At 58.2% G+C, this 23,018-nt stretch overlaps 1 protein-coding gene and 1 long non-coding RNA gene across 3 annotated transcripts in view; one reads left to right on the top strand and one right to left on the bottom strand.

The window, feature by feature from the left end:
- The first annotated feature begins 2,060 nt into the window (after positions 1-2,060).
- Positions 2,061-5,941, top strand: LOC120638977. Its single transcript, XR_005661042.1, has 2 exons — positions 2,061-2,233; positions 5,733-5,941. It is a non-coding gene; the product is annotated as an uncharacterized LOC120638977 (long non-coding RNA).
- A 2,995-nt stretch (positions 5,942-8,936) lies between these two features.
- DAB1 (DAB adaptor protein 1) overlaps positions 8,937-23,018 on the bottom strand; it is a 111,739-nt gene continuing 97,657 nt past the window's right edge. The window contains exons 7-16 of one of the 2 annotated variants that reach the window (XM_029046709.1): positions 22,616-22,735; positions 22,132-22,170; positions 17,775-17,840; positions 16,369-16,428; positions 14,293-14,355; positions 13,705-13,816; positions 12,049-12,606; positions 10,657-10,784; positions 10,386-10,503; positions 8,937-9,021 (exon numbers count right to left, since the gene is read on the bottom strand). In XM_029046709.1, the coding sequence (XP_028902542.1) occupies positions 10,402-10,503; positions 10,657-10,784; positions 12,049-12,606; positions 13,705-13,816; positions 14,293-14,355; positions 16,369-16,428; positions 17,775-17,840; positions 22,132-22,170; positions 22,616-22,735 (1,248 nt within the window). In that variant the 3' untranslated portion in view covers positions 8,937-9,021; positions 10,386-10,401. The remainder of the gene's footprint in view (positions 9,022-10,385; positions 10,504-10,656; positions 10,785-12,048; positions 12,607-13,704; positions 13,817-14,292; positions 14,356-16,368; positions 16,429-17,774; positions 17,841-22,131; positions 22,171-22,615; positions 22,736-23,018) is intronic. The other variant, XM_029046715.1, reaches the window with a different exon arrangement.

Genomic DNA, 23,018 nt, shown 5'->3' with positions numbered 1-23,018 from the left:
CAGAGTAGACCGAGAGCTCCTTGAGGGCAGGGATCATCCATTCATTCAATCGCATTTATTGAGCGCTTACTGCGTGCAGAGCACTGTACTAGGCATTTGGGAAGTGCAATTCATGTACACTGACGTTATGGTCCTCTCCCAAGCGCTCAGTACAGTGCTCTGCACACAGTAGACTGGAATCTCCTTGGTACCAGGGTGTTTGTTATGCCTCTTTCTGTTGAAATGAATGACAATCCTACACTGGGGTCAATTCTCAGCACAATAAGGTCTTGCTTTTCTAGACTGTGATTATCCCTAAATTGTTCTCGCATCACTCATTCATTCATTCATTCATTCATTCATTCATTCATTCACTCATCTCACTCTTGTCCTCTCAAGATCCCTGTTAGGTGGGGAAAGGTAGGTTCCGTTATCCCCACTTCACAGAGGGGGAACCCGAGGCCCAGGGAGGGGCAGTGGCTCGCCCAAGGTCACCCGGCAGGCCAGGGGCAAAGTAGGGCCTCCGGGCCCCTTGCCCCACGCTCCATCCGATGGGCCACGATGCCGCCCAAGCTCTTAGCACAGTGCTTTAATGTTGGTATTTGTTAAGCGCTTACTATTTGCAGAGCACTGTTCTAAGCGCTGGGGTAGATACAGGGTGATCAGGTTGTCCCACGTGAGGCTCACAGTCTTCATCCCCATTTTACAGACGAGGTCACTGAGGCACTTGCCCATTTGCCCACAGTCACACAGCTGACGAGTGGCAGAGCCGGGATTCGAACCCCTGACCTCTGACTCCCAAGCCCGGGCTCTTTCCACTGAGCAGCGCTGCTTCTCTGCTCCGCTTTGCGCTCTGTAGGCGCTCAATAAATATCATTGAGCGAGGCACTTGTGGACTTGGAGACAAGAGCCTTTAGGAAGCTTTTGATTGGGAAGGGAAGCGGCGTGGCTCAGTGGCAAGAGCCCGGGCTTGGGAGTCAGAGGTCACGGGTTTGAATCCCGGCTCTGCCATTTGTCAGCTGGGTGACTGTGGGCAAGCCACTTCACTTCTCTGGGCCTCAGTGACCTCATCTGTAAAATGGGGATTAAGACTGTGAGCCTCATATGGGACAACCTGATTAACCCTGTATCTACCCCAGCGCTTAGAACGGTGCTCTGCACATAGTAAGCGCTTAACAAATACCATCATCATTATTATTATTATTATTATTCCAATCCAACTCCCAAGTCTATCAAAAGACTGCAGGAAAATTTCCCCCCGACCAGCCATTCAGGAGGCTTGCAGGAAAATCCCATTTTCCTTCTATTCCCCCAGCCAATCAGGAGACTTGTGGAACATCTGTCCCCTCCCCCACTATCGGCAGCCTAATAATAATAATTATTATTATCATCGTTACGGTACTTGTTAAGCGCTTACTATGTGTCAAGCACGGTTCTAAGCACTGGGGAAGATACAAGTTAATCAAGTTGGACACAATCCCCATCTCTCGTAGGGTGCACACTCTTAATCCCCATTTTACAGATGAGGTAATTGAGGCCCAGAGAAGTGACTTGCCCAAGGTCACACAGCAGCCAGGATTAGAATCCAGGTCCTTCTGATTCCCAGCCTCGTGCTCCATCCACTAAGCCAACTTGCTTCCCTAACCTTATTGGAAGTCTGCAGGAAAATCCCAGCTCCGCCACTTGTCAGCTGTGTGACTGTGGGCAAGTCACTTCACTTCTCTGTGCCTCAGTTCCCTCATCTTTAAAATGGGGATTAAGACAGTGAGCCTCATGTGGGACAATCTGATTACCCTCTATCTCCCCCAGCGCTTAGAACAGTGCTCTGCACATAGTAAGTGCTTAACATTATTATCCCTTCCCTGTCCAGCCAGCCAATCAAGAAGCTTTTGACAGTCAGTCGGCAAAATTCCAGGAAAATCCCATCCATCCCAGTCAATCAAAAAGTTTTTAGGGTCCCTCTCCGCTTAGCCAATCAGAAGGAGGGCAGAAAAATCCCCCAGCCCCCGGAGCAGTGACCCCCGGGGAGAGGAGGGCAGACCTTGGACCCGGACCGGACCCGACCTTACACGGCTGCTTTCCCTATTGCACAACCCAGTGAGTTTCTGGGAAAACAGAGGACGCAACGTTTGTGCCACTGAAGAACCGGGCCGATGCAGAACTTGAGGACGGAGCCCGTGAGCCCCACGTGAGACTGCGTCCAACCCGATTTGCTGGTATCCACCCTAGCGCTTAGTACAGTGCTTGGCACAAAGTAAGTGCTTAACAAATGCCATTACTAATTATTATTATTAAGTGGTGGATCTGAATTAGAACCCAGGTCCTTCTGACTTCCAGGCCTGGGATCTATCCACCCTGCTTCTCACGGGACACCAGGATGGGTCTGGAGACCCCAGAACCCCAGGCTTCCAAGCCCCTTTCCCCAAGGAGGGAGCGGGTCCCAGGGGGCTGGAATCTCGACCCCGAAAACTCCAGAGTGGATAACAGTAATAATAATAATGGTGGTATTTGTTAAGCGCTTACTATGTGCAAAGCACTGTTCTAAGCGCTGGGGGGATACAAGCCGATCAGGATGTCCCACGTGGGGCTCACAGTTTTAATCCCCATTTTACAGATGAGGAACTGAGGCACAGAGAAGTTAAGTGACTCGCCCAAAGTCACACAGCTGGCAAGGGGCGGAGCCGGAATTAGAACCCAAGGCCTCGGACTCCCAAGCCCGGGCTCTTTCCACTGAGCCACGCTGCTTCTCCTGGATGTTAGGCCGGGCTGATGAGCCGTCTCCTGCTAGATAGTTTCGTTCTGCCATCAATCCGACAGGAACACAGAGCCATTTGCCGTCAAAACAAGATTTCTCCTTCTGAAAGGATGAAAGCTAAAATGCCAGCCTGTTATGTGTTTGTCAGAGTTTTAAGAATTTATTAGCTGCTCAAACGAAAGGCAGTCGATTGAACTTTGTTTCCACGCTAAGGCGGAGTGCTTCGCTGTTAAAGAAAGCATCGTCCTCGACGGGATTAAGAGTTACTCTGTGCCGGGCGCCTAATGTGTGCAGAGCACTGTACTAAGTGCTTGGGAGAAGAGAATTAATGTCTGTCTGTCTGCCCCGCTAGACGGTAAGCTCACTGTGGGCATGGACTATGTCTGCTTATCGTTGCTCTGTACTCTCCCGAGCCCTTAGTACATTCATTCATTGGCTAGTATTTATTGAGCGCTTACTATGTGCAGAACACTGTACTAAGCGCTTGGAATGTACAATTCGGCAACAGATAGAGACCATCCCTGCCCACTGACGGGCTTACAGTCTAATCGGGGGAGACAGACGGACAAAAACAAAACCCGATCACGATAAAACAGTCTTAATCCCCATTTTGCAGATGAGGTCACTGAGGCACCGAGAAGTGAAGTGACTTACCCAAAGTCCCACAGCTGACAGGTGGCGGAGCCGGGATTAGAACCCATGTCCTCTGGCTCCTAAACCCGGGCTCTTTCCACTGAGCCACGCTGCTTCTCCACAGTGTACAGTGGTCTGCACGCACTAAGCGTTCGATAAATACGACTGAACGAATATTGCACTCTCCCAAGTGCTCAGTACAGTGTTCTGCAAACAGTAAGCGCTCAATAAATACGACTGACAGTTACCGCCGTCCGGATGGGGCTGTGGTGCTGCCTGGCGAGCCCGGGATGGGGCGGGGCCGCTGGCGTGGGCCGGGACACCTCTCAGGGGGCGGACAGGGAAGTCGACAGGAAAGACCGAGATTCCCGGGAATTGGTGAGTGGGGTGGTGCTGAGGTCATCTGAGGCAGCGTGGCTCAGTGGAAAGAGCGCGGGCTTGGGAGTCAGAGGTCATGGGTTCGAATCCCGGATCCGCCACTTGTCAGCTGTGTGACTGTGGGCAAGTCACTTCACTTCTCTGGGCCTCAGTTCCCTCCTCTGTAAAATGGGGGTGAAGACTGTGAGCCTCACGTGGGACAACCTGATTAAACTGTATCTACCCCAGCGCTTAGAACAGTGCTCGGCACGTAGTAAGCGCTTAACAAATGCCAACACTATCCCCCTGCCTCCACGCAGGTGGCGACGAGGGGGGTCCACGCTGTTGATAACCACTCGCGGGGAGGGAAGCAGCTTGTCCTTTCCTCCCCCACCGGCCCAAAATCAGGGAATCCCCGCTCCTTAACCTCTCCAAGCCCTTCCCGCCGACCACGCCGTCGGTCTCCCCTACCCTTGGGGAAGTGGCCGAGGCCGGCGTAGAAAACCAGGCCCGGCGGGGACCGCGGGAGGGAGTCCGGCGGGGTCACTCTGTCCAGCCCCCGGCCTCCGGGCAGGAGACTTCTCCTTCTATCTTACCAAATTCCTCCTAAAAAAGGACTGGCGTGAGCTTGTGCTCTCTGACCTCAAATCCAAAGGCCTTTGTCAGACACCTTCTGAGTGAGAACCTCAGGATGATCTCGGCTACTCGATCCGATTCATCGCTAAGAACGGAGAAGCGGCGTGGCTCAGTGGAGAGAGCCCGGGCTTGGGAGTCCGAGGTCGTGGGTTCTAATTCCGGCTCCGCCGCTGTCAGCTGTGTGACTCTGGGCCAGTCACTTCACTTCTCTGGGCCACAGTTATCTCATCTGTCAAATGGGGATGACGACTGTGAAGCCCACGAGGGACAACCAAATTATCGTGTATCTACTTCAGCGCTTAGAACAATACTTGGCAAATAGTAAGCGCTGAACAAATACCGTCATCATCATCATCATTATTATTATAAGAATGATCCAACACCCCTGACTCTCCCTTCTCCATCCCTGGCTCTCCTCCGGTAACCCAGCACGGACTTTCCAACACCCCTGACTGTCCCCTCTCCATCCCTCTCTCTCCCCAAATGACCACCACAAGACTCTATGAAGTAGCAGCGTGCCTCAGTGGAAAGAGTTTGGGCCTCGGAGTCAGAGGACGTTACGACGGGTGATGATGTTATTTGTTAAGCGCTTACTATGTGTCAAGCACTGTTCTAAGCGTTGGGGTAGATCCGAGCTAATCAGACAAGGTCCCTGTCCCACACGGGGCTCACAGTCTTAATCCCCATTTTACAGATGAGGGGACTGAGGCCCAGAGAAGTGGAGTGACCTACCCAAGGTCACGCAGTCAGGATCGGGGATCGGAACACAGCTCCTTTTTCCTCTCAGGTCCATACGCTATCCTCTAGTTCTAATCCCGGCTCCGCCGCTCGCCTCCTGTGTGACCTTGGGCTAGTCGCTTCATTTCTCTGGGCGTCCCTCCTCTTTAAAATGGAGATTGAGACTGTGAGCCCCACGTGGGATAGGGACCGTGCCCAACCTGGATAATGATAATCATGTTGGCATTTGTTAAGCGCTTACTATGTGCAAAGCACTGTTCTAAGCGCTGGGAAGTATACAAGGTGATCAGGTTGTCCCACGTGGGGCTCCCAGTCTTAATCCCCGTTTTCCAGATGAGGGAACTGAGGCCCAGAGAAGTGAAGTGACTTGCCTAAAGTCGCACAGCTGCCAAGCGGCAGAGCCGGGATTTGAACCCATGATCTCTGACTTCCCGGCCCATGCTCTTTCCACTGAGCCACGCTGCTTCTCTGGATTTACCCCAGCGCTTAGTTCAGTGCCTGGGACACGATGAGCGCTCGACAAATACCATTTAAAAAACCAGAGCCAAGCGGGACCCGCTGGCATTTCATCCTCGTCCACCTCGAGACTCACCGGGGACCAATTCCCACTGCCATCGTGCAGTTCCGCCAACAGGAAGGAGTTCTCCGTTCTTCCCAGGATCCCAGCGGCCGGATGGGATCGGAGCCGGGCCGCGTCCCCCTCGGTCCCGGACGACGTGTCCCGGCGTTCGCGGGCCCGGGGATGGCGGCCGGAAAACCCAGGCTTGCGTCTTTACTTAAACGTGTTTATTTGTAACCGTCGTACATGGTGTGTTACAGAAATTAATGGAAAATTTCTAAAAACGTTTCCGTCCTGTTGATTGCAGTTTACACAGAGTTAAAAATAACGTGTCCGTTACATGTACCCACAGTCTTCTGAGGTAAAGTTAAAGCCGGCGTAGAAACGGGCTCCGCCGCCCCCGCGCTCTCTCTCTCTCGCTTGCTCTCTTTCTCTCTCTCTTTCTCTCTCTCTCTCGCTCATCTTCATTACAAAAATACGTCGGATCGGCAAAACCCAAACGAGCCCCCGAGCCGCGGCAGGGCCTACTGGGAAAACGCAGTCCCCGTTTCCGGGATGGCGGCCTCTGTGGCTCCGAGGTGGTCGCCTCCTCCGCCGAAATGAAAACGTCAGAGACCAGCCGGGGGCAATGGCTTGGCGGGGGGCGGGGGGCGGGGGGCGGGGGTAGCCCCCGGTTTTCGAATTTAAAGTAGCGGATTCGGGGCCGGGGGCGGGCGGGGGGCGGTCTGGGGCGGTGACCTTTGACCCCGGTCCCAAGCAGCCGCGTGCTCTCTTCTCCCACCGGGCAGCACGGCTCGATCCCGGAGGCCCGGGGGTCTCCAGCCGCGGCCTCTTAGAAGACGCGGAAGGCCGTTCCGGTCCCCGGCGCCGAAGCCCACCCGGCCGGCCCCCGTTCGGGAAGCCATCCCCTCCCCTCTCTCTCTCAGAGAACCCGCCTCTCCCCCACCGGTACCTTGACGGGCCCGGCGCCCTCCAAGCAGAAGCCCCAGAATCGCCCTGGCACACGCACACCACAACCGCCCCAGCAGCATTGGCTAGAATGGAAGCTCCTCGAGGGCAGGGGTCCTAACTACTGCCCCAACTGCCCTCCTGCAAGTGCTCGGTACAGTGCTCCGCGCGCAGTAGACCGGAAGCTCCTCGAGGCCAGGGATCGTGTCCACCGCCCCGACTGCCTTCCCGCCAGCGCGCGGTCCGGCGCTCTGCGCGCGGTAGACTGGAAGCTCTGTGAGGGCGGGGATCACATCTATCGACTCCATTGCCCTCTCCCAAGTGTTCAGTACAGTGCTCTGCACACCGCAGGCTGTGAACTCCTTGAAGGAAGTGGTTGGGTCTATTAACTCTACTGTCCTCGCCCAACTGCTCAGCACAGTCGGTCCACACACGGGAAGCACTCGGTCCATCCCCCTGACTGACCGACGGAGAGAGAGCGTGCTGAAGGCTCGAAAATCACCCCGAAATCCTCCCGCTGGCCACTCCGAGAGGGAAGCCGGGGCGAAGCCGGAGGAAGTGAAATTAGCACCACGGGTCGACGGCGTCACCGGGAACCCCCCAGCGCCCTCTGACCCTTCCTCCCCCGGAGACGGAGCCCCGGGGGCCTCTCAAAGTCCGCGGGAGCCGGGCCCTTTCCTTGCCCCTCCGCCGGACCCGGTCGGGGGCCACCATTATCGGCTACGATGGCCGGCCCACCGGCCACCGCCCCGGCGCCGGGTGCGGTGCCATCCACCGATCGATGGTGCGAACCGGGCACCAACCTTGTGCCCGGCACCGTCCTGGGCCCTGACCCCCGGCCCACCTTTTAGACCCCAGGGGGAATCTCCCCCAAGCCGGGGCTCCTCGACCGCTCCCTGGACCTCCCGGGGGCCGACCGAGCCGATCTCGGCGGCGTTGGGCGGGATCGCCCGCCCTGCAGGCCCAAGGCAAAACGGCTTCTCCGGGAAGGCGGCGGCCACCCCGCCTACCACGGAGCCACCGTCAACTCTGTGGCTCGCGTCACCAGGAGTGAGGTCTGTCAACACCCACCCGGGGCGACCTCCGCCCCCGGCTCCTCGGCCGTGAGCAGCCCCGCTCTTCCCGGCTCCCTGCGACCGGGACCCGAGAGTTTCCAGGCGGGGTGGAGGAAACCCAAGGTGGCGGCTCTCCGACCCGGCCGCTCCCCCGCCCCACCCCACGTGCCCCGACCACCACGTGGGCAGAGCAGACGGCACGGCCGGGCCCCTCCCGTGGCACGAGCTAGGCGGCCCGGCCCTTAGTCTTCTCCACCCCCGTCCTCGGTGGGCGGGAGACCCGTGGTGGGCCGTGCGTGTCATCGAGCGCGGAACCGTACTTCCAGAAAAGCGTTCTTTCCGGCGCAGCCGCTCGAGGCCGGTTCTCTCCGAGCGTCCGGGCGGCCCGCGGCCGAGAGAGCTCCTTCTGGTTACGAGACGGGGAACCCACCTGAGGTTTCTGAAGGGCGGCAGAGGCCGAGGTGGACGTGATCCCGCTCCCCCGGGGCGTCGGGGACGCCGGGTCCACCGGCCGGGACGATTTGGCAGATGACCTTCGGGCCGCACGGGACCCAGAGTGGGGGGCCTGAGGCCGGAATGGAGGTCGGAGGTCGGAGCAGCGGGCTCGTGGGAAACAGACGGTGTCTCCCCCAGCCCGGGGAAGCCAAGCATTTCTGCCGCTCTCGGCCGCGGGGGCCGGCGGCTTCCGTCCCCGGGCTCGGACTCCGAGGGGGTCGGAGCCAAGGGGGTCAGGTTCCCCAAGCAAAGGCCCCCTCGGCTGGAGGCACGGTCTCTAGTCGGACCCGGTCCCCAACCAGAGTAGAGGGAGGTGCCCGGGACCGGACACGCACACACACACACACACACACACACACACGCTGGACTGACCGTCCACTGGGCCAGGGGCGGGAGAGAAGGGGGACTCATGGCAGATCTGGCCTGGGGAGCCGGGGGAGAGGAAATACGGCCCCAAGGATGGAAACGCAGATGGGCTGTAGACGGCCGCCCGGACTGGACTCTGAGCTGGCACGCGCACAGGGGTGTTGGTAGTGGAATTTCCCAGCAGCCTCTGCTCCCTCCGTGCCACGTCCACCACGGCCGGGGGGAGGGGGCGGGAGGCCGAGTGAGAGGGCGGGGGACTAGATAATGGCCCATGGGGGTGTTGGGGTATGGGAACGCATGGGAGAGTGAGTGTGTGCGCGCGCGCGCTGTCAGGCCAACCGGCCGTCCGCCCGCCAGGCTCCGTGGAGGGGGCCGGGGAGCGAGGGTCCGTGGCAGAGGCCAGAGGCCCCCAGTCCAGGCCGGAAGGCCCCCACACCGACCAGCCAGCACCAAAGCCTCTCCGTCAGCCCCGTCATCTGCGCTTCGAGGGACTCAGGTTCCTGGTGACAGAGAAGCAGGGTGAGGACGGACCGGACCAGCCCGGGTGACCAGAGTGCCATCCGGCAGACAGAGCCCGGGGCCCGGTGGGGAGGGTGGGGTCACACAGCCCGTGTTCTCATCCCGGCTCTAGGCTGACCTCAGGCAAGTCGCTTAACAATCAATAATAATGATAACAACAACAATAATAATAATAATAATTGTGGTATTTGTTAAGTGTTTACTATGTATCGGGCACCGTACTGAGCGCCGGGGTGACCACAAGCCAATCGGGTTGGACACAGACCCTGTCCCACGTGGGGCTCACGGTCTCAATCCCCATTTTCCACATGAGGTAACTGAGGCCCCGAGAAGTGAAGTGCCTTGCCGGAGGTCACACAGCAGACAGGTGGTGGAGCCGGGATTCAAACCCGTGACCTTCAGACTCCCAGGCCCGTGCTCTATCCACTTGGCCATGCTGCTTCTACTTCACTTCTCTGGCCTCGGTTTCCTCGCCTGGTCGCACCGGGTGGAATCTGTGCAGGCGGGTCCAGCCTCGCTTAGGCCAGCTCATGGCGCTGGGGGAGGGGAAGATGGGGGCGGCGGTGGGGGGACTGGACTCTGTCCTCCCACCGGCCACCGTGGCCACCGTCTCCAGGCGGGATTGGTGGCGGGGGGAACCACGCAGGACGCCAAAACTGCCCCGGCCCCAAGGTCCCGACCTCCACCCCCTCTTTCTGGGCTGGCGGCTAGTGGTGGTTCTTGAAGGCTGGCGGGGTGGGCCCCTGCACCCTGACGACGTTTGGTGGGAGGTGGGCAGACAGGCCAGGGCGGAGCTTACATTCGTTCATTCATTCAATAGTATTTATTGAGCGCTTACTATGTGCAGAGCACTGCACTAAGCACCTGGAATGTACAATTCATGCCAGCCTCAGCCGGGTAACTCACTGACGTGGGGAGATGAGGGGAGATGTAGGGAGACGTCGGGAGATATGGGAAAGGGAGGTGAGGTGAGGGGAGATGAGGGGAGAGATGGAGAGGGGAGATGAGGGGAGGAGAGATGTAAGGAAGATGCAGGGAGAGAAGAGATGTGGGGAGACGAAAAATGTGGGGAATGGAGAGGAGAGATGTGGGGCGATGCGGGGAGGGGAGAGAAGAGACGCAGGGAGAGGAGAGATGTGGGGAGATGCCAGGAGAGGAGAGAAGAGGGGACAGTAAGCGCTAAATAAACACCATTGATCGATTGATTGGAGGGAGGGATGTGGTGAGGTGAGGGATGAGGGGAGAGCGGGGGAGAGGGGATCTGAGGGTGGTGGGAAGAGGCAGGGGGCAGGCGGGGACCAGCCTAGGAAGGGCGAGCGGAGGGAAGGAAGCGACGGGCACCTACCCCGCCCTGAGCTGCCTTAGCTAGCCAGCCGGGGCTCGTCGGTCTCCGCCCCGCCGGGTGGTCCCGGGGTCTCCTCGTCCGGGGGCTCCCCGCGGCCGGAGAGCGGGGCGGCGGCGGCCTGCCACCCAAGCACACGAGACGGGGGCTCTCCTGAGCCACAGGCCACAGGAAGACCCCCGGCCTGCCCTCCCACCGACCCCCCGAGCCGCCCCCCGACCCCCACAACTCCATGCCCCCGGGTGCGGGAGGCCCGCGGGGACCCAGTACTCACGGCCTCCGGCCCCTCGCTCCGGCCGGGGCTCTCACAGTCCTCCTCGAACACGTCGTCCGCGGCCGCGTCGCTGGTGTGGGACGCGGACGATTTGGATGGAGAGCTCTGCCTGGGAGCTGGCGTGGGGGCTGCGGTGGATGGAGCGGGGAGAAATGCTGCAACGTCAACTCCCGCACTGGACTGAGAACCCCATACTTCATTCCTCTGCCCGGATTATCTTTCTACAGAAATGTTCAGGGCATGTCACCACCCTCCTCAAAAATCTCCAGTGGTGGCCTACCCACCTCTGTATCAAACAAAACCCCCTCACTCTTAGCTTTAAAGCCATCCATCCCCTCGCCCCCTCCTACCTCACCTCCCTTCTCTCCTCCTCCATCACAGGCCGCACACTCCGCTCCTCTGGTAGCGCTAACCTTCTCACTGGGCCTCCATCTCGCCCGTCTCACCGCCGACCCCCGGCCCACGTCCTGCTTCTGGCCCGGAACACCCTCCCTCCTCAAATCCGCCAATCACGCTTTCCCCCTTCAAATCCCTTCTGAAGGCTCACCTCCTCCAAGAGGCCTTCCCAGACTAAATCCCACTTTTCCTCAGCTCCCACTCTCTTCCGCGTCACCATGGCTCGCTCCCCTTGCCCTTCCCTCTTCTCCCCGCCCCACAGCACTTATGTGCATATATATCTATAATTCTATTTATTTATATTGACGCCTGTTTTACTTGTATTAATATCAGTCTTCTCCCACCTAGACTGAGCCCATGTGAGCAGGGATTGCTTCTCTTTCTTGCCAAACTGTACATTCCAAGCACTTAGTAGAGTGCTCGACACACAGTAAGTGTTCGATAAATACGATCGAATGACTGAACGAATTTTACCTTCCAAGCGCTTAGTACAGTGCTCTACTCACAGTAAGCGCTCAATAAATACGACTGACTGACTGACTGACTGACTGAATGAATGAATGAATGAATTCACTGGATTCTAAGCTTCTCTGTTACAGGGTAAACCTTCTCTAGATTGTGAAACCTGCCACTAACTTCCCCCACTGGACCGTCAACTCCTCTCATGGATTGTAGACTCCCCCACTGGATTATCAACTTCTTCCCCCACTGGACTGTCAAATCCTTCACTGGATTGTCAACTCCCCCACTGGACTGTCGGCTTCCCTACTGTATAAACTCCGCCATTTGATTGTCGACTCCTTCACTGGATTGTAACTCCTCCGCCGGACTGTAAGGTCTCCCGTGGGATAATCAACTCCTCCGATGGATGGGAACCTCTCCCATTGGATTGTAAACTGTCCCACGGGCTTGTAAACTACCCCGCTGGACCGCAGTAGGGCCAACCACCCGGCCCCTCACCCCCAGCCCGGCCCCGGCCCCGGCGGGGGAACGCACGGGAGTTGGTGGAGGGGGTGGTGGAGGTGACGGGCGTCAGGTTGAGCTGGGAGATGTCCAGGTCATCGCAGTCGTCGGGGTCGGTCAGCGCGGCGGGGCCGCCGCCGGGGCTGGGGTAGCCGGAGAAGGCCTCTGAGGGGCCGCCGCCCAGGGCGCACTGGTCCGGGGTGCGGGCCGGCACTGGCGGAGGCGGGGCCAGCTGGAGGAGGTCCCGGGGAGGCCCCCGGCCCGCCGCGGCCGACGGGGGTCCGGACCGGGCGGGCTCCCCCGAGGGGGCCCCGGCGGCGGCAGCCAGGGGGGCCGGGGGCGCCGGGAACGCGGCGGCTGGCACAGGTGAGACAGTCTGCGTGGGCATGAAGGCGGCGGGCGCGAACTGGCCGGCCCCGGGCGGCCACGGGGACCGGGCGGGGGCGAAGAGCCCAGGCGGAGCCCAGGCCACGGGCTGACCCCCGGGCAGGACCTGAGCGACGGCCGGCGGTGTCCCCAGGGCCACGTGTGGCGGGACCGCGGCCTGCTGACCCCAGAAGGAGGGGAGGACCGGGCCCATGGCCACGTAACCTACGACGGCCGGAACGGTCTGCTCAGCGTCGGGGAGGAGCCCACCGGCCGGGGGGGCCTCCCCTCCCCGCCACCGACCCAAGACCCCCCAGGGCCGGGTGGCCAGAGACCCTTCTCCGGGGGCGTTCTAGGGAACCGAAGAATCCGGGACGTGGGTCCGGACCACCTCAGAGCCCCCAACTCCCACACCCTCTCTGGGGAGCCTAGGGGTGCCCCCAACTTCCAATCCGGTCACCCGCGGTCATGGGCCGGGGGCAGAAGCGGGGCAGGGGGATCGGCCTACTCCCTGACGGGGTGGAGGTCCCTCATTTAGCAGGGGGCAGCGTGGCCTACTGGCAGGAGCCCGGGCTTGGGAGTCAGAGAACGTAAATTCTAACCCCGGCTCTGCCGCTTGCCTGCTGAGTGACCTTGCGCGAGTCCCTTCACCTCTCTGGGCCTCAGTTACCTCAGCTGCAGAATGGGAATTCAGCCCGAGCCCCATGTGGGGCAGGGACTGTGTCCGACTTGATTACCTTGTATCTACCTCAGGGCTAAGAACAGTGCTTGGCACATAGTGAACACTTAACCCAAATAACTTGGGAAGCTGCATGGCGTAGTGGCTGGAGCCCGGGCTTGGGAGTCAGAGGACGTGGGTTCTAATCCCAGCTCTGCCATTTGTCTGCTGTGACACCCTTGGGCGAGTCCCTTCACTTCTCTGGGCCTCAGTTACCTCAGCTGCAAAATGGGGATTAAGACTATGAGCCCCAAGTGGGACAGGGACTGCGTCCAACATGATTAGCCTGTACCTACTTCAGGACTTAGTGCTTGGCATACAGTAAGAGCTTAACAAATCCTGTTCTATGCCGTCGAGTCATCTCCGACCCATAGCGACTCCATCGTTATCGTTATTCTTATTATTGAGGATGGTACTGTCCCGCGGGGACTGATTTCCTGTCACCCCCTCGCCCCGGGGCCCGAGGAAGATGGGATTCCTGCTGTTTGCTGTGACTCCGACCCCCGCCCTAGGCCGCGTCCCCGGCTTGCTCGCCCCGCGTCGGTCCGCCCTGTCCCGTCCCCGGCCGCTCTCCCGCCGGTCGCTCCGGGCTGCGGCTCCGTTACCTGAGGGAAGGGCGGAGGTGCCGAAGGGGCCGGAGCCCAGAGTGTCCGCCCCGGGGGCCGGCAGGGTCTGGGAGGAAGCGGGGGTGAAGGCGTCTCCGGGGGTCACGGGAGTCTGAGGCGGACAAGAGAGCCGATGGAGGCCTGGGCCCCTGGCCTGGGAATAGTGGGTGCTAATGGAAGCTCAGAGGGAGAAGGGGTGTTCAGAAGGGTACAGTATGCAAACCGGGGAGGAGATGGGTGCTTGCACACTGCTAAACAAATAATATGTGTACAGCAGACAGATTGGCACTATTTAGTGGAGGGCACCTCTGGGCACCTGGATACACCTGTGGTAAGCGCACAATAGGCATACTGGGCCTGTGGGGAGGGGCTTGCCACCGGCCATCCGTCTGCCCCGGGCCATCGGCCGAGCGGTTCGGGCCGGAAACCGGTCCCCCGGGGCCCGGTCTAGGGTCTCGAAAGGACGGGTTGTGATTCCCAGCCTTCCTCTTTGGGAGCGAGAGGTGGTTGGAGATAATCCATCCGGGGCCCGGCGAGGGGTGGGGGCGGGGCAGGGGCAGACGAGGACGGGGAGAGGAGGGTACGTACCGGGGGAGAGGTGATGTCCGGCGGGGTGGACATGTCCCCGAAGAGCTCCAGCCGCGTCACGGCCTGCAAGGAGGAAGTCCGCAATGGGGTGACTGGGCAGGTACCGGGACTCCACGATGCTGAGAAGGCCCGTCCCACCCTCGCGGTCAAGGGTGGACCACTTCGGACCCTTGACGCATCCCTGACTCTCCCCCAGTAATTCAGCGTAGACCATCCCACACCCCTGACTCTCCCCTCAGGATCCCTGACTCCCCCAGGGATCCAGAAGTCCTGTTTCCATAGAAGTATTTTCCTAGAGGAGACACCTCTACCAGTCATTCCTGTTCAACCACCACCAGGACAACTCCGGCCTTTCCCGCCAAACCCCCCCATCCCCCATTCTCCCTAAATCGGGGACTGGGCTCGGGGTCTGTGGCAGGCCCGGCTCTCCGACCTGGAAACCGAGTTCGTAATTCCCTCCTCCGATTCCCATTTCCAAAGCAGACTTTCCTCCCATCCTTTATCCGACGCCGTAAATAGAATTGATGGCCTAATTTTCTCCTGGAGCACAGCTTTGAAAATAACCTTCATTTCTGAAACGTCTATTTTCATATATTTTTCTCTCCCCGGAAGATTTCCATCCATTTTCATTAAAACCTCGACAGAGTGGAGGTGGGACGGTGGAGGAGGGGACCCTCCAGATTGCACAGTGTTGTTCTGATTTGCACCTTGGTTAATTAACTTCTACCTCAGAGGAAATTCTCAAACCCTAAAGATTCAAAGAAGGAGTCGGGGCGGTGGCGGGGTGGGGAGGGACTCGGAGGCTGAAGACCCCAGACTGGAGTGAGTCGTCTTTTCAGAGAACCACTGGAATTTAATAAACACAATTCCTCCCGTCGGTGACATTGCGATAAGCCACTTGAACACACTCAGAGGCCCCATTCTTTGCCTCTGATGGATACCGCCTTATACAGTACCGGGCGCTGCGTGTCCGTGGGCAAGTCACTTCCTCTCCCTGGGCCTCAGTTTACTCATCTGCAGAAAGGCGCGCCTCCTATTTTCTCTCTCTCTTAGGCTGTGTCAGACCGTGTCAGACTTTTAACGCTCCCGGGGCTTAACACATAGTGTTTAACAAAGACCTTGACTATTATGATTATCGTTCGAGGGGCATATTATGCGTATACTGCCCTCCCCGTACTCCTCTTATCTCCATCATGCACCCACTTCGTGTCCTTGTGTGCCCGTACTTGATAACTACCACTAATTGACTGGCTGATTGATACCTGTCACGTACTTGTCACGTATCCATCACGGTCATAGTTACAGAGACCTAGTTACAGAGAAGCGACGTGGACTAGTTAAACGAACCCGGGCCTGGAAGCCAGAAGACCTGGGTTCTAATCCCGGCTCTGCCACTCGTCTGCTGTGTGACCTTGGGCGAATCACTTCACCTCTCTGTGCCTCAGTGGCCTCATCTGTAAAATGGAGCTTAAATACCCATTCTTCCTCCCATTTAGACCGTGAGCCCCGTGTGGGACAGGGACTGTGTCCGACCTGAATGCCTTGTGACTAACCCAGCGTGCAGCACAGTGCTTTGCACGGAGTAAGCACTTAACAGATACCACCAAAGTTATTATTACTATCGTTGCTCTTACTAAAAGTCAAAATAATAATAATAATAATAATAATAATGTTGGTATTTGTTAAGCGCTTACTATGTGCAGAGCACCGTTCTAAGCGCTGGGGTAGATACAGGGTAATCAGGTTGTCCCAAGTCTTAATCCCCATTTTACAGATGAGTGAACTGAGGCACAGAGAAGTTAAGTGACTTGCCCAAGGTCACACAGCTGACAAGTGGCAGAGCCGGCATTCGAACCCATGACCCCCGACTCTCAAGCCCGGGCTCTTTCCGCTGAGCCACGCTGCTTCCCTGCAAAAGCTGATACGCTCGCCATGGATTCTAAACTGTGTCTGTTTACTGTCACATCGTACTCTCCCAGTGCTTAGCACGCTGCTCCGCACTCAGCAAGCACTCGATAAATACCGCTGATCGATCGATGGAGTGAGTGAAGACAGAGAGGGGCAGGGGGTACTTACACTTACAGGCTGGCTTTTTGGCACGTCATAAATGCCTTCTTTCTTCTGGCTGGTGGGGACCTGGACAGCGGGGAGGAAATCAGAGTCCGAGGGTCCGGGGTCCGGCCCGGCCCCGTCTCTCCGGCCCCTTCCAGAGCCTCCCCGCCCCCGCAGGCCGCCCACCGTGCCCACGGATCGGAAGCTGCTCCCGTTCCCGCAGCTCTTCCACCGGACCCTCCTCTCCCTGCTCCCACTGACCCCGGCTCGGCCTCTCCGCTTCCCTTCCTCCCACATTCTCGCTGCCATCCTCACCCACATCGAATCATTATTTTGTCACAATGTTGTGTAAGTACACACAACTGTAAGTAGACTGTAAGGGTGGGGGGTTTGCATTTTTGACTACTGTCTTTTCTCCAATGCCCAGCACAGCAGGCAGCACACAGAAAGCACTCAGTACAGTGCCCTGCACACAGCAGGCACCCATCTCAGTATTCTGCACACAACAGGCACCCAGTACAGTGCTCTACACACAAGAGGCACCCAACACAATGCTCTACACACAATAGGCACCCAACGCAATGCTCTACACACAGTAGGTGCCCAACACAGTGCTCTACACAGAGTAGGTGTCCAACACAGTGTCCTACACGCAGCACGCGAAGTGATGCTCTGCACAGAGGGGGGCCCCAGTCCATCCTGGCACTGTCAAGTTTAAAAGACATCGATTCTTCACATCAAACTAAAGGGCCTCAGTTTCCCCTGTCACTTCCCCCTGCCTCCTCACTTCCTCCAACTCCCAGGGGTAGAAGTGTCCGAAGAGCAGGCCGGTGGGCGGGACCCAGCGAGACCCCAGCCTGGCTCGGTGGGATCAGAAGGACCCCCCCGCCCCCAGCAGCGCGCGGCAAGCCTCCGGGGCCGGTCTCATCCTGAACGGTAAAAACATCCTGGGCCCCCACCCCTTGAAGGCTTCCTGCTCCGAAGAGGAGACCGTCTCCGGTCCCTCCGACCCCTCAGTCCCCATCCGGACCATCCTCTCCCCCTTCATTCCCACCGCCACCGTGGGGCCGGGTGACTTGGGGATCAAAGATTGTCTCCATCAGCTCCAGGGAGCTGGAAAACAGCCAAAATGCTGCTCCCTACTACCGGGGAGCACTTTACGGCTCAGTCCGAGGGTATCGTGGGCTGGAGGATGTGAACAAAGGGGGGGGGGGGGGGTCTATAAAATGAAAATTCCTCGGGAAATCCTTCGTCGTCTCACAGACGGAAATCCGTGATGGAAAAACGAGGATTTTTCAGAGTGGGGTCCCCGGCGCGGTCATTCCCCAGTCCCCGTGGGAGCGGAGGCGGTGTCCTGCCGGGCCTCCCGCTAGGAAGGGGCGGCCCAGGGGCCGAGCGCAGAGGCGGGAGGGACGGGGATGGCGTTTCACCTGATAAATGCTCTCTTCCGTCTCGGGCTCTCGTATCGACTCATGTCCGGCCTCGAACACGATGTACTGGAGGCCGCGGGGAGAGGCCGGAGGCAGAGGAGGAGGAAGAGGAGGGAAGATCAGACGTTGGAGGGGCTGACGCCCAGCCCGGACCTCCAGCTTGGCCATCCGGTCCCTCCGACCAAGGGGGCAGCCGGGAGGGACCACCCGGTTCCCCCAACGGGATCCGGAGCCCAGCATCGGCCTCTCCGTATGGACCGGCCATAGGGACTGTCCGTGTGGGGCCTGTCCCCGCCAACGGCCCTCCGGGATCTGTCGGCCCCGGGGCCAGCGGAGTGAAGGCTCGGGCAACCGTCCCTGCCTCCCGCCCCCCACCCCCGGCCACGGGCTTCTTCGAGCACGGCCCGGTCAACGGTCAGCAACGGCTGGGCCCTTTCCCTCCGGATGACCGGGCCCCGGCCAATGCGCGGGGGTCCTGGGGCGGGAGTGACAGGTCTCCGTGGACCCGGCCCATCACTAAACCAGCGTGGCTCAGTGGCAAGAGCCCGGGCTTGGGAGTCAGAGGTCATGGGTTCAAATCCCGGCTCCGCCACTTGTCAGCTGTGTGACTTTAGGCCAGTCACTTCACTTCTCTGGGCCTCAGTTCCCTCATCTGTAAAATGGGGATGAAGACTGTGAGCCCCGGGTGGGACAACCTGATCATCTTGTATCCTCCCCAGTGCTTAGAACAGTGCTTCGCGCATAGTAAGCACTTAACAAATGCTTTCATCATTATTACCTACTTATCCACGTCCCTTTTTCCCCCAATCTGGAATTTATTTTAATATCTGTCTCCTCCGCTCAACCAATGGCATTTACTGAGCACTTACTATGTGCAACACACTATAGAGAAGCAGCGTGGCTCAGTGTAAAGAGCCCGGGCTTGGGAGTCAGAGGTCATGGGTTTGAATCCCAGCTCTGCCACTTGCCAGCGGTGTGACTTTGGGCAAGTCACTTAACTTCTCTGTGCCTCAGTCACCTCATCTGTAAAATGGGGATTAAAACTGTGAGCCCCATGTGGGACAACCTGATTACCTTGTATCCCCCCAGCGCTTAGAACAGTGCTTTGCACATAGTAAGCGCTTAACAAGTACCCCCATTATTATTATTATTACTCAGCGCTTGGGAGAGCACCCCACTTGACTGGAAGCTCCCTGAAGCCAGGGACGGTGTTTACTAACTCTATCGTCCATTCAATCAATCCATCAGTCATATTTACTGAGCTCTTACCGTGTGCTGTACTAAGCGCTTGAGAAAGTACAATACAAAGTAACAGACACATTCCATGCCCTCAGGGAGCTCACAGTCTAGATGGGGAGACAGGCAGTAATAGAAATAAATATATTATGGATAAGGACGTAAGTGCTGGGGCTGGGGAGGGGTTGGTGAATCAGGGGAGTGAATCAGGGTGACGGAGAAAGGAGTGGGAGAAGAGGAAAGGAGGGCGCAGTCAAGGAAAGCCTCTCGGAGGAGACGGGTCTTCAATAAGGCTTTGAAAGGAGGAGAGTCATTGTCCGTCAGCTTTGAAGAGGCAGGATGCGGGCGAGAGGTCGACCGCGACATTATGAGATGGAGGTACGGAGAGTAGGTTGGCATCAGATTCATTCATTCACTAGTATTTATTGAGCGCTTACTATGTGCAGGACACTGTACTAAGTGCTTGGAATGGACAATTCGGTAACAGATAGAGACCATCCCTGCCCACTGACGGGCTTACAGTCTAGTCGGGGGAAACGGACAAAAACAAGACAACTTAATCGCGATAAAGAGAATCAAGGGGATGTACACCTCATGAACAAAATAAATAGGGTAATAAAAATCTATCCAAATGAGCACAGTGCTGAAGGGAGGGGAAGGGAGAGGGGGAAGAGCAGAGGGAAAGGGGGGAAAGGGGGCTTAGGTGAGGGGAGGTGAAGGGGCGCAGAGAGGGAGCACAGAGAGCAGAGGGAAAAGGGAAAGCTCAGTCTGGGAAGGCCTCTCGGAGGAGGTGAGCTCTCAGTAGGGCTTTGAAGAGGGAAATAGAGTTAGTTTGGTGGAGGTGAGGAGGGAGGGCATTCCGGGACGGGAGGAGGACGTGGGCCGGGGGTCGACGGTGGGATAGGCCCGAACAGGGGACGGTGAGGAGGTGGGCGGCGGAGGAGCGGAGCGTGCGGGGTGGGCGGTAGAAAGAGAGAAGGGAGGAGAGGTAGAAGGGGGCAGGGGGATGGAGAGCCTTGTAGCCTAGAGTGAAAAGTCTTTGTTTCGTGCGGAGGTCGATAGGCAACCACTGGAGGATTTTAAGGAGGGGAGTGACATGCCCAGAGTATTTCTGCAGGAAGATGATCCGGGCAGCAGAATGAAGAATAGACTGGAGCGGGGAGAGACAGGAGGAAGGGAGTCGAGTGCTCGGTACAGTGCTTTGCACACAGTGAGAGCTCAGTAAATACGACTGCATGAAGAGTAGCAGAGTAGTGAGATGAGGTAGGAGGGGACGGGGTGATTGAGTGTTAAAGCTGATGGTAAAGAGCATCTGTTCGATGCAGAGGTGGATGGGCAACCCCTGGAGCTTCTTGAGGACGGGGAAATATGGCCTGAACATTTCTGCAGAAAAATGATCCGGGCAGCAGAGGGAAGTACGGGCTGGAGTGGGGCGAGACAGGAGGCAGGGAGGTCGGCAAGGAGGCTGATACAGTACTCAAGGCGGGAGAGGAGAAGTGCTCGGATCAACGTGGTGGCTGTTTGGATGGAGAGGAAAGGGAGGATTTTAGCGATGTTGTGAAGGTTGAACCGACAGGATTTAGTGATGGATTGAATATGTAGGTTGAATGAGAGGAGTCAAGGGTAACGCCAAAGTTGCGGGCTTGGGAGACGGGAAGGATAATACTAATTATAATAATGATGGCATTTGTTAAGCGCTTACTATGTGCCGAGCACCGTTCTATGCACTGGGGGAGATAGACGGTAATCAGGTTGTCCCACGTGGGGCTCACAGTCTTCATCCCCATTTTAAAGATGAGGGAAATGAGGCACAGAAAAGCTAAGTGGCTTGCCCAAGGTCACCCAGCTGACAAGCGGCAGAGTCGGGATTAGAACCCATGATCTCTGACTCCCAAGCCCGGGCTCTTTCCACTAAGCCAGGATGGGGGTGTTGGTATTTGTTAAGCGCTTACTATGTGCCGAGCACTGTTCTAAGCGCTGGGTAGACATAGGGGAATCAGGTTGTCCCACGTGGGGCTCACAGTCTTAATCCCCATTTTACAGATGAGGGAACGGAGGCACAGAGAAGTTAAGTGACTCGCCCACAGTCACACAGCCGACAAGTGGCAGAGCTGGGATTCGAACTCATGAGCCCTGACCCCAAAGCCCGTGCTCTTTCCACTGAGCCACGCTGCTTGCCATCTACAGCGAGCGAGAGTCGGGGGAGGACAGGGTTCTGGGTGGGCAGATAAGGAGTTCTGGTCGGGACAGGTTAAGTTTGAGGTGACGGTGGGTCATCCGAGCAGAGATGTCGTGAAGGCAGGAGGAAATGCAAGGAAACGCTCAGTACAGTACAGTGCTCTGCACGCAGTAGGCCGTAGCACCTCAATGGCAGGGATCTGGTCCGCTAACTCCACTGTCCTCTCCCAAGCGATCAGCGTAATGAGAAGCAGCATGGCCTAGTTGACAGGGCCTGGTCGTGGGAGCCAGGAGGACCTGGGTTCTAATCCCACCTCTGCCACTTGCCTGCTCTGTGACCTTGGGGGATTCGCTTCGTTTCTCTGGGCCGCATCGGCAAAACGGGGATTCAATACCTGTTCACCCTCTTGGTTAGACTATGAGCCCGCTGAGGGCCCGAGACTGTGTCCAACCTAATTATCTTGTATATATCCCAGGGTTTAGTACAGAGCTTGGCTAACAAATACCATTAAAATTAAAAAAAAAGGAGGGGTAAGCTCCTTTTGGGATCGCGTCTACTAAACCCCAAGTACAGTACTCCGCACACAGTAGACTGCCAGCCCCGTGAAGGACGTGGATGGCGCCCGACCTTAGCTTGCATCTACCCCAGGACTCAGTACAGTGCCTGGCACATAGTCAGCGCTTAGCAAATACCATTGAAATTTTAAAAAAAAGGAGATTGTAAGCTCCTTGCGGACAGGGATTGTGTCTATCAGTTCTACTGTATTGCTCTCCATGTGCTCAGTACGATGCCCTGCTCTCGGTCACCACCGCCGACGGATCGTTGCGTCCGTCCGCGGACTGAGAAGCCCCCCTCGTCCAACCCTCCTCCCTGCTCCGGGGACGGCCCGTGGGCGACTTCTACATCCGACCGTCCGGACGTTGCCCAGACTTCGGCCGTTACCTGGTACACCGGGTCCTCCATGTCCTCTTCCAGGATGGTCTGGAGCGGAGCGGGAGCGGAGGTGAGGTGGGAACGGGAGGGCGAGCCGGGCGAGGCAGCGGGAGGAAGGAGATGGTTCAGAAACCGCCCTCGGGGGACGAGGTCCGGCTGGGGCCCGGCTGGATTTGGGGGTTCCCTCCTGCACCTTGCCCTCCCGCCCGGGTCGGATGGAGGGACGGGCCATTCTCCAGCAGCAGGGGACACGGCATCGTCACAGCAACCGCCGTCCCATCCGTCGGCGCTCCATCGCCATGACAACCATCATCAGGTCAACCACCGCCCGGCCTCCGGGAGGACCGCCGTCGCGCCGACGACCACGGCTGCCGCCGTTCCCGTCCTGACAATGCCGGGGCCCCGCCCCCATGTCCTCATTCCCCCTTCGCCCCCCGAGTGGCCCGGCGATCCTCCGTCCCGCCCCCCGCGCCCCCCCGCGTCCCCCGGCTACCTGGTACACGGCCTGCTCACACTGCTTGTCCTTCTGAGCCTTCTTCTCCACTTCCTCCTTCTGCTTCAGTTCGTAGATGAGCTGGAAGAGATCTCGCAAGTCCAGGATCACGGGCTCCGCCTAGGAGGGGGCAGCAAGGGGGCCGGTGGACGTAGGGGAAGGGAAGGCGGCCACTCCGGCCCCCGACCCCTAGCTGAGAAATCACTTCCCCCCAGCATCCATCCTCCCCGCTCCACCCTCCTTGGAGCAAAGTGCGTTGTTTCTGCAACTGCATCTGTTTGCAGAGTCCGGCAACGGTCAGAACCGGAGCCGAGAGCCATCCCCTACCCCTCTTTGACCCGGGTGGGCCGGGGGGCTTATCCTCCTCTAAGAGACTGTGGGCCCCAGGTTCCCCGTTCGGGTG

Source organism: Ornithorhynchus anatinus, chromosome 18, assembly GCF_004115215.2.
Source record: "Ornithorhynchus anatinus isolate Pmale09 chromosome 18, mOrnAna1.pri.v4, whole genome shotgun sequence".
NCBI classification, from domain to species: domain Eukaryota; kingdom Metazoa; phylum Chordata; class Mammalia; order Monotremata; family Ornithorhynchidae; genus Ornithorhynchus; species Ornithorhynchus anatinus.
This window is presented reverse-complemented; position numbering and strand designations above follow the sequence as displayed.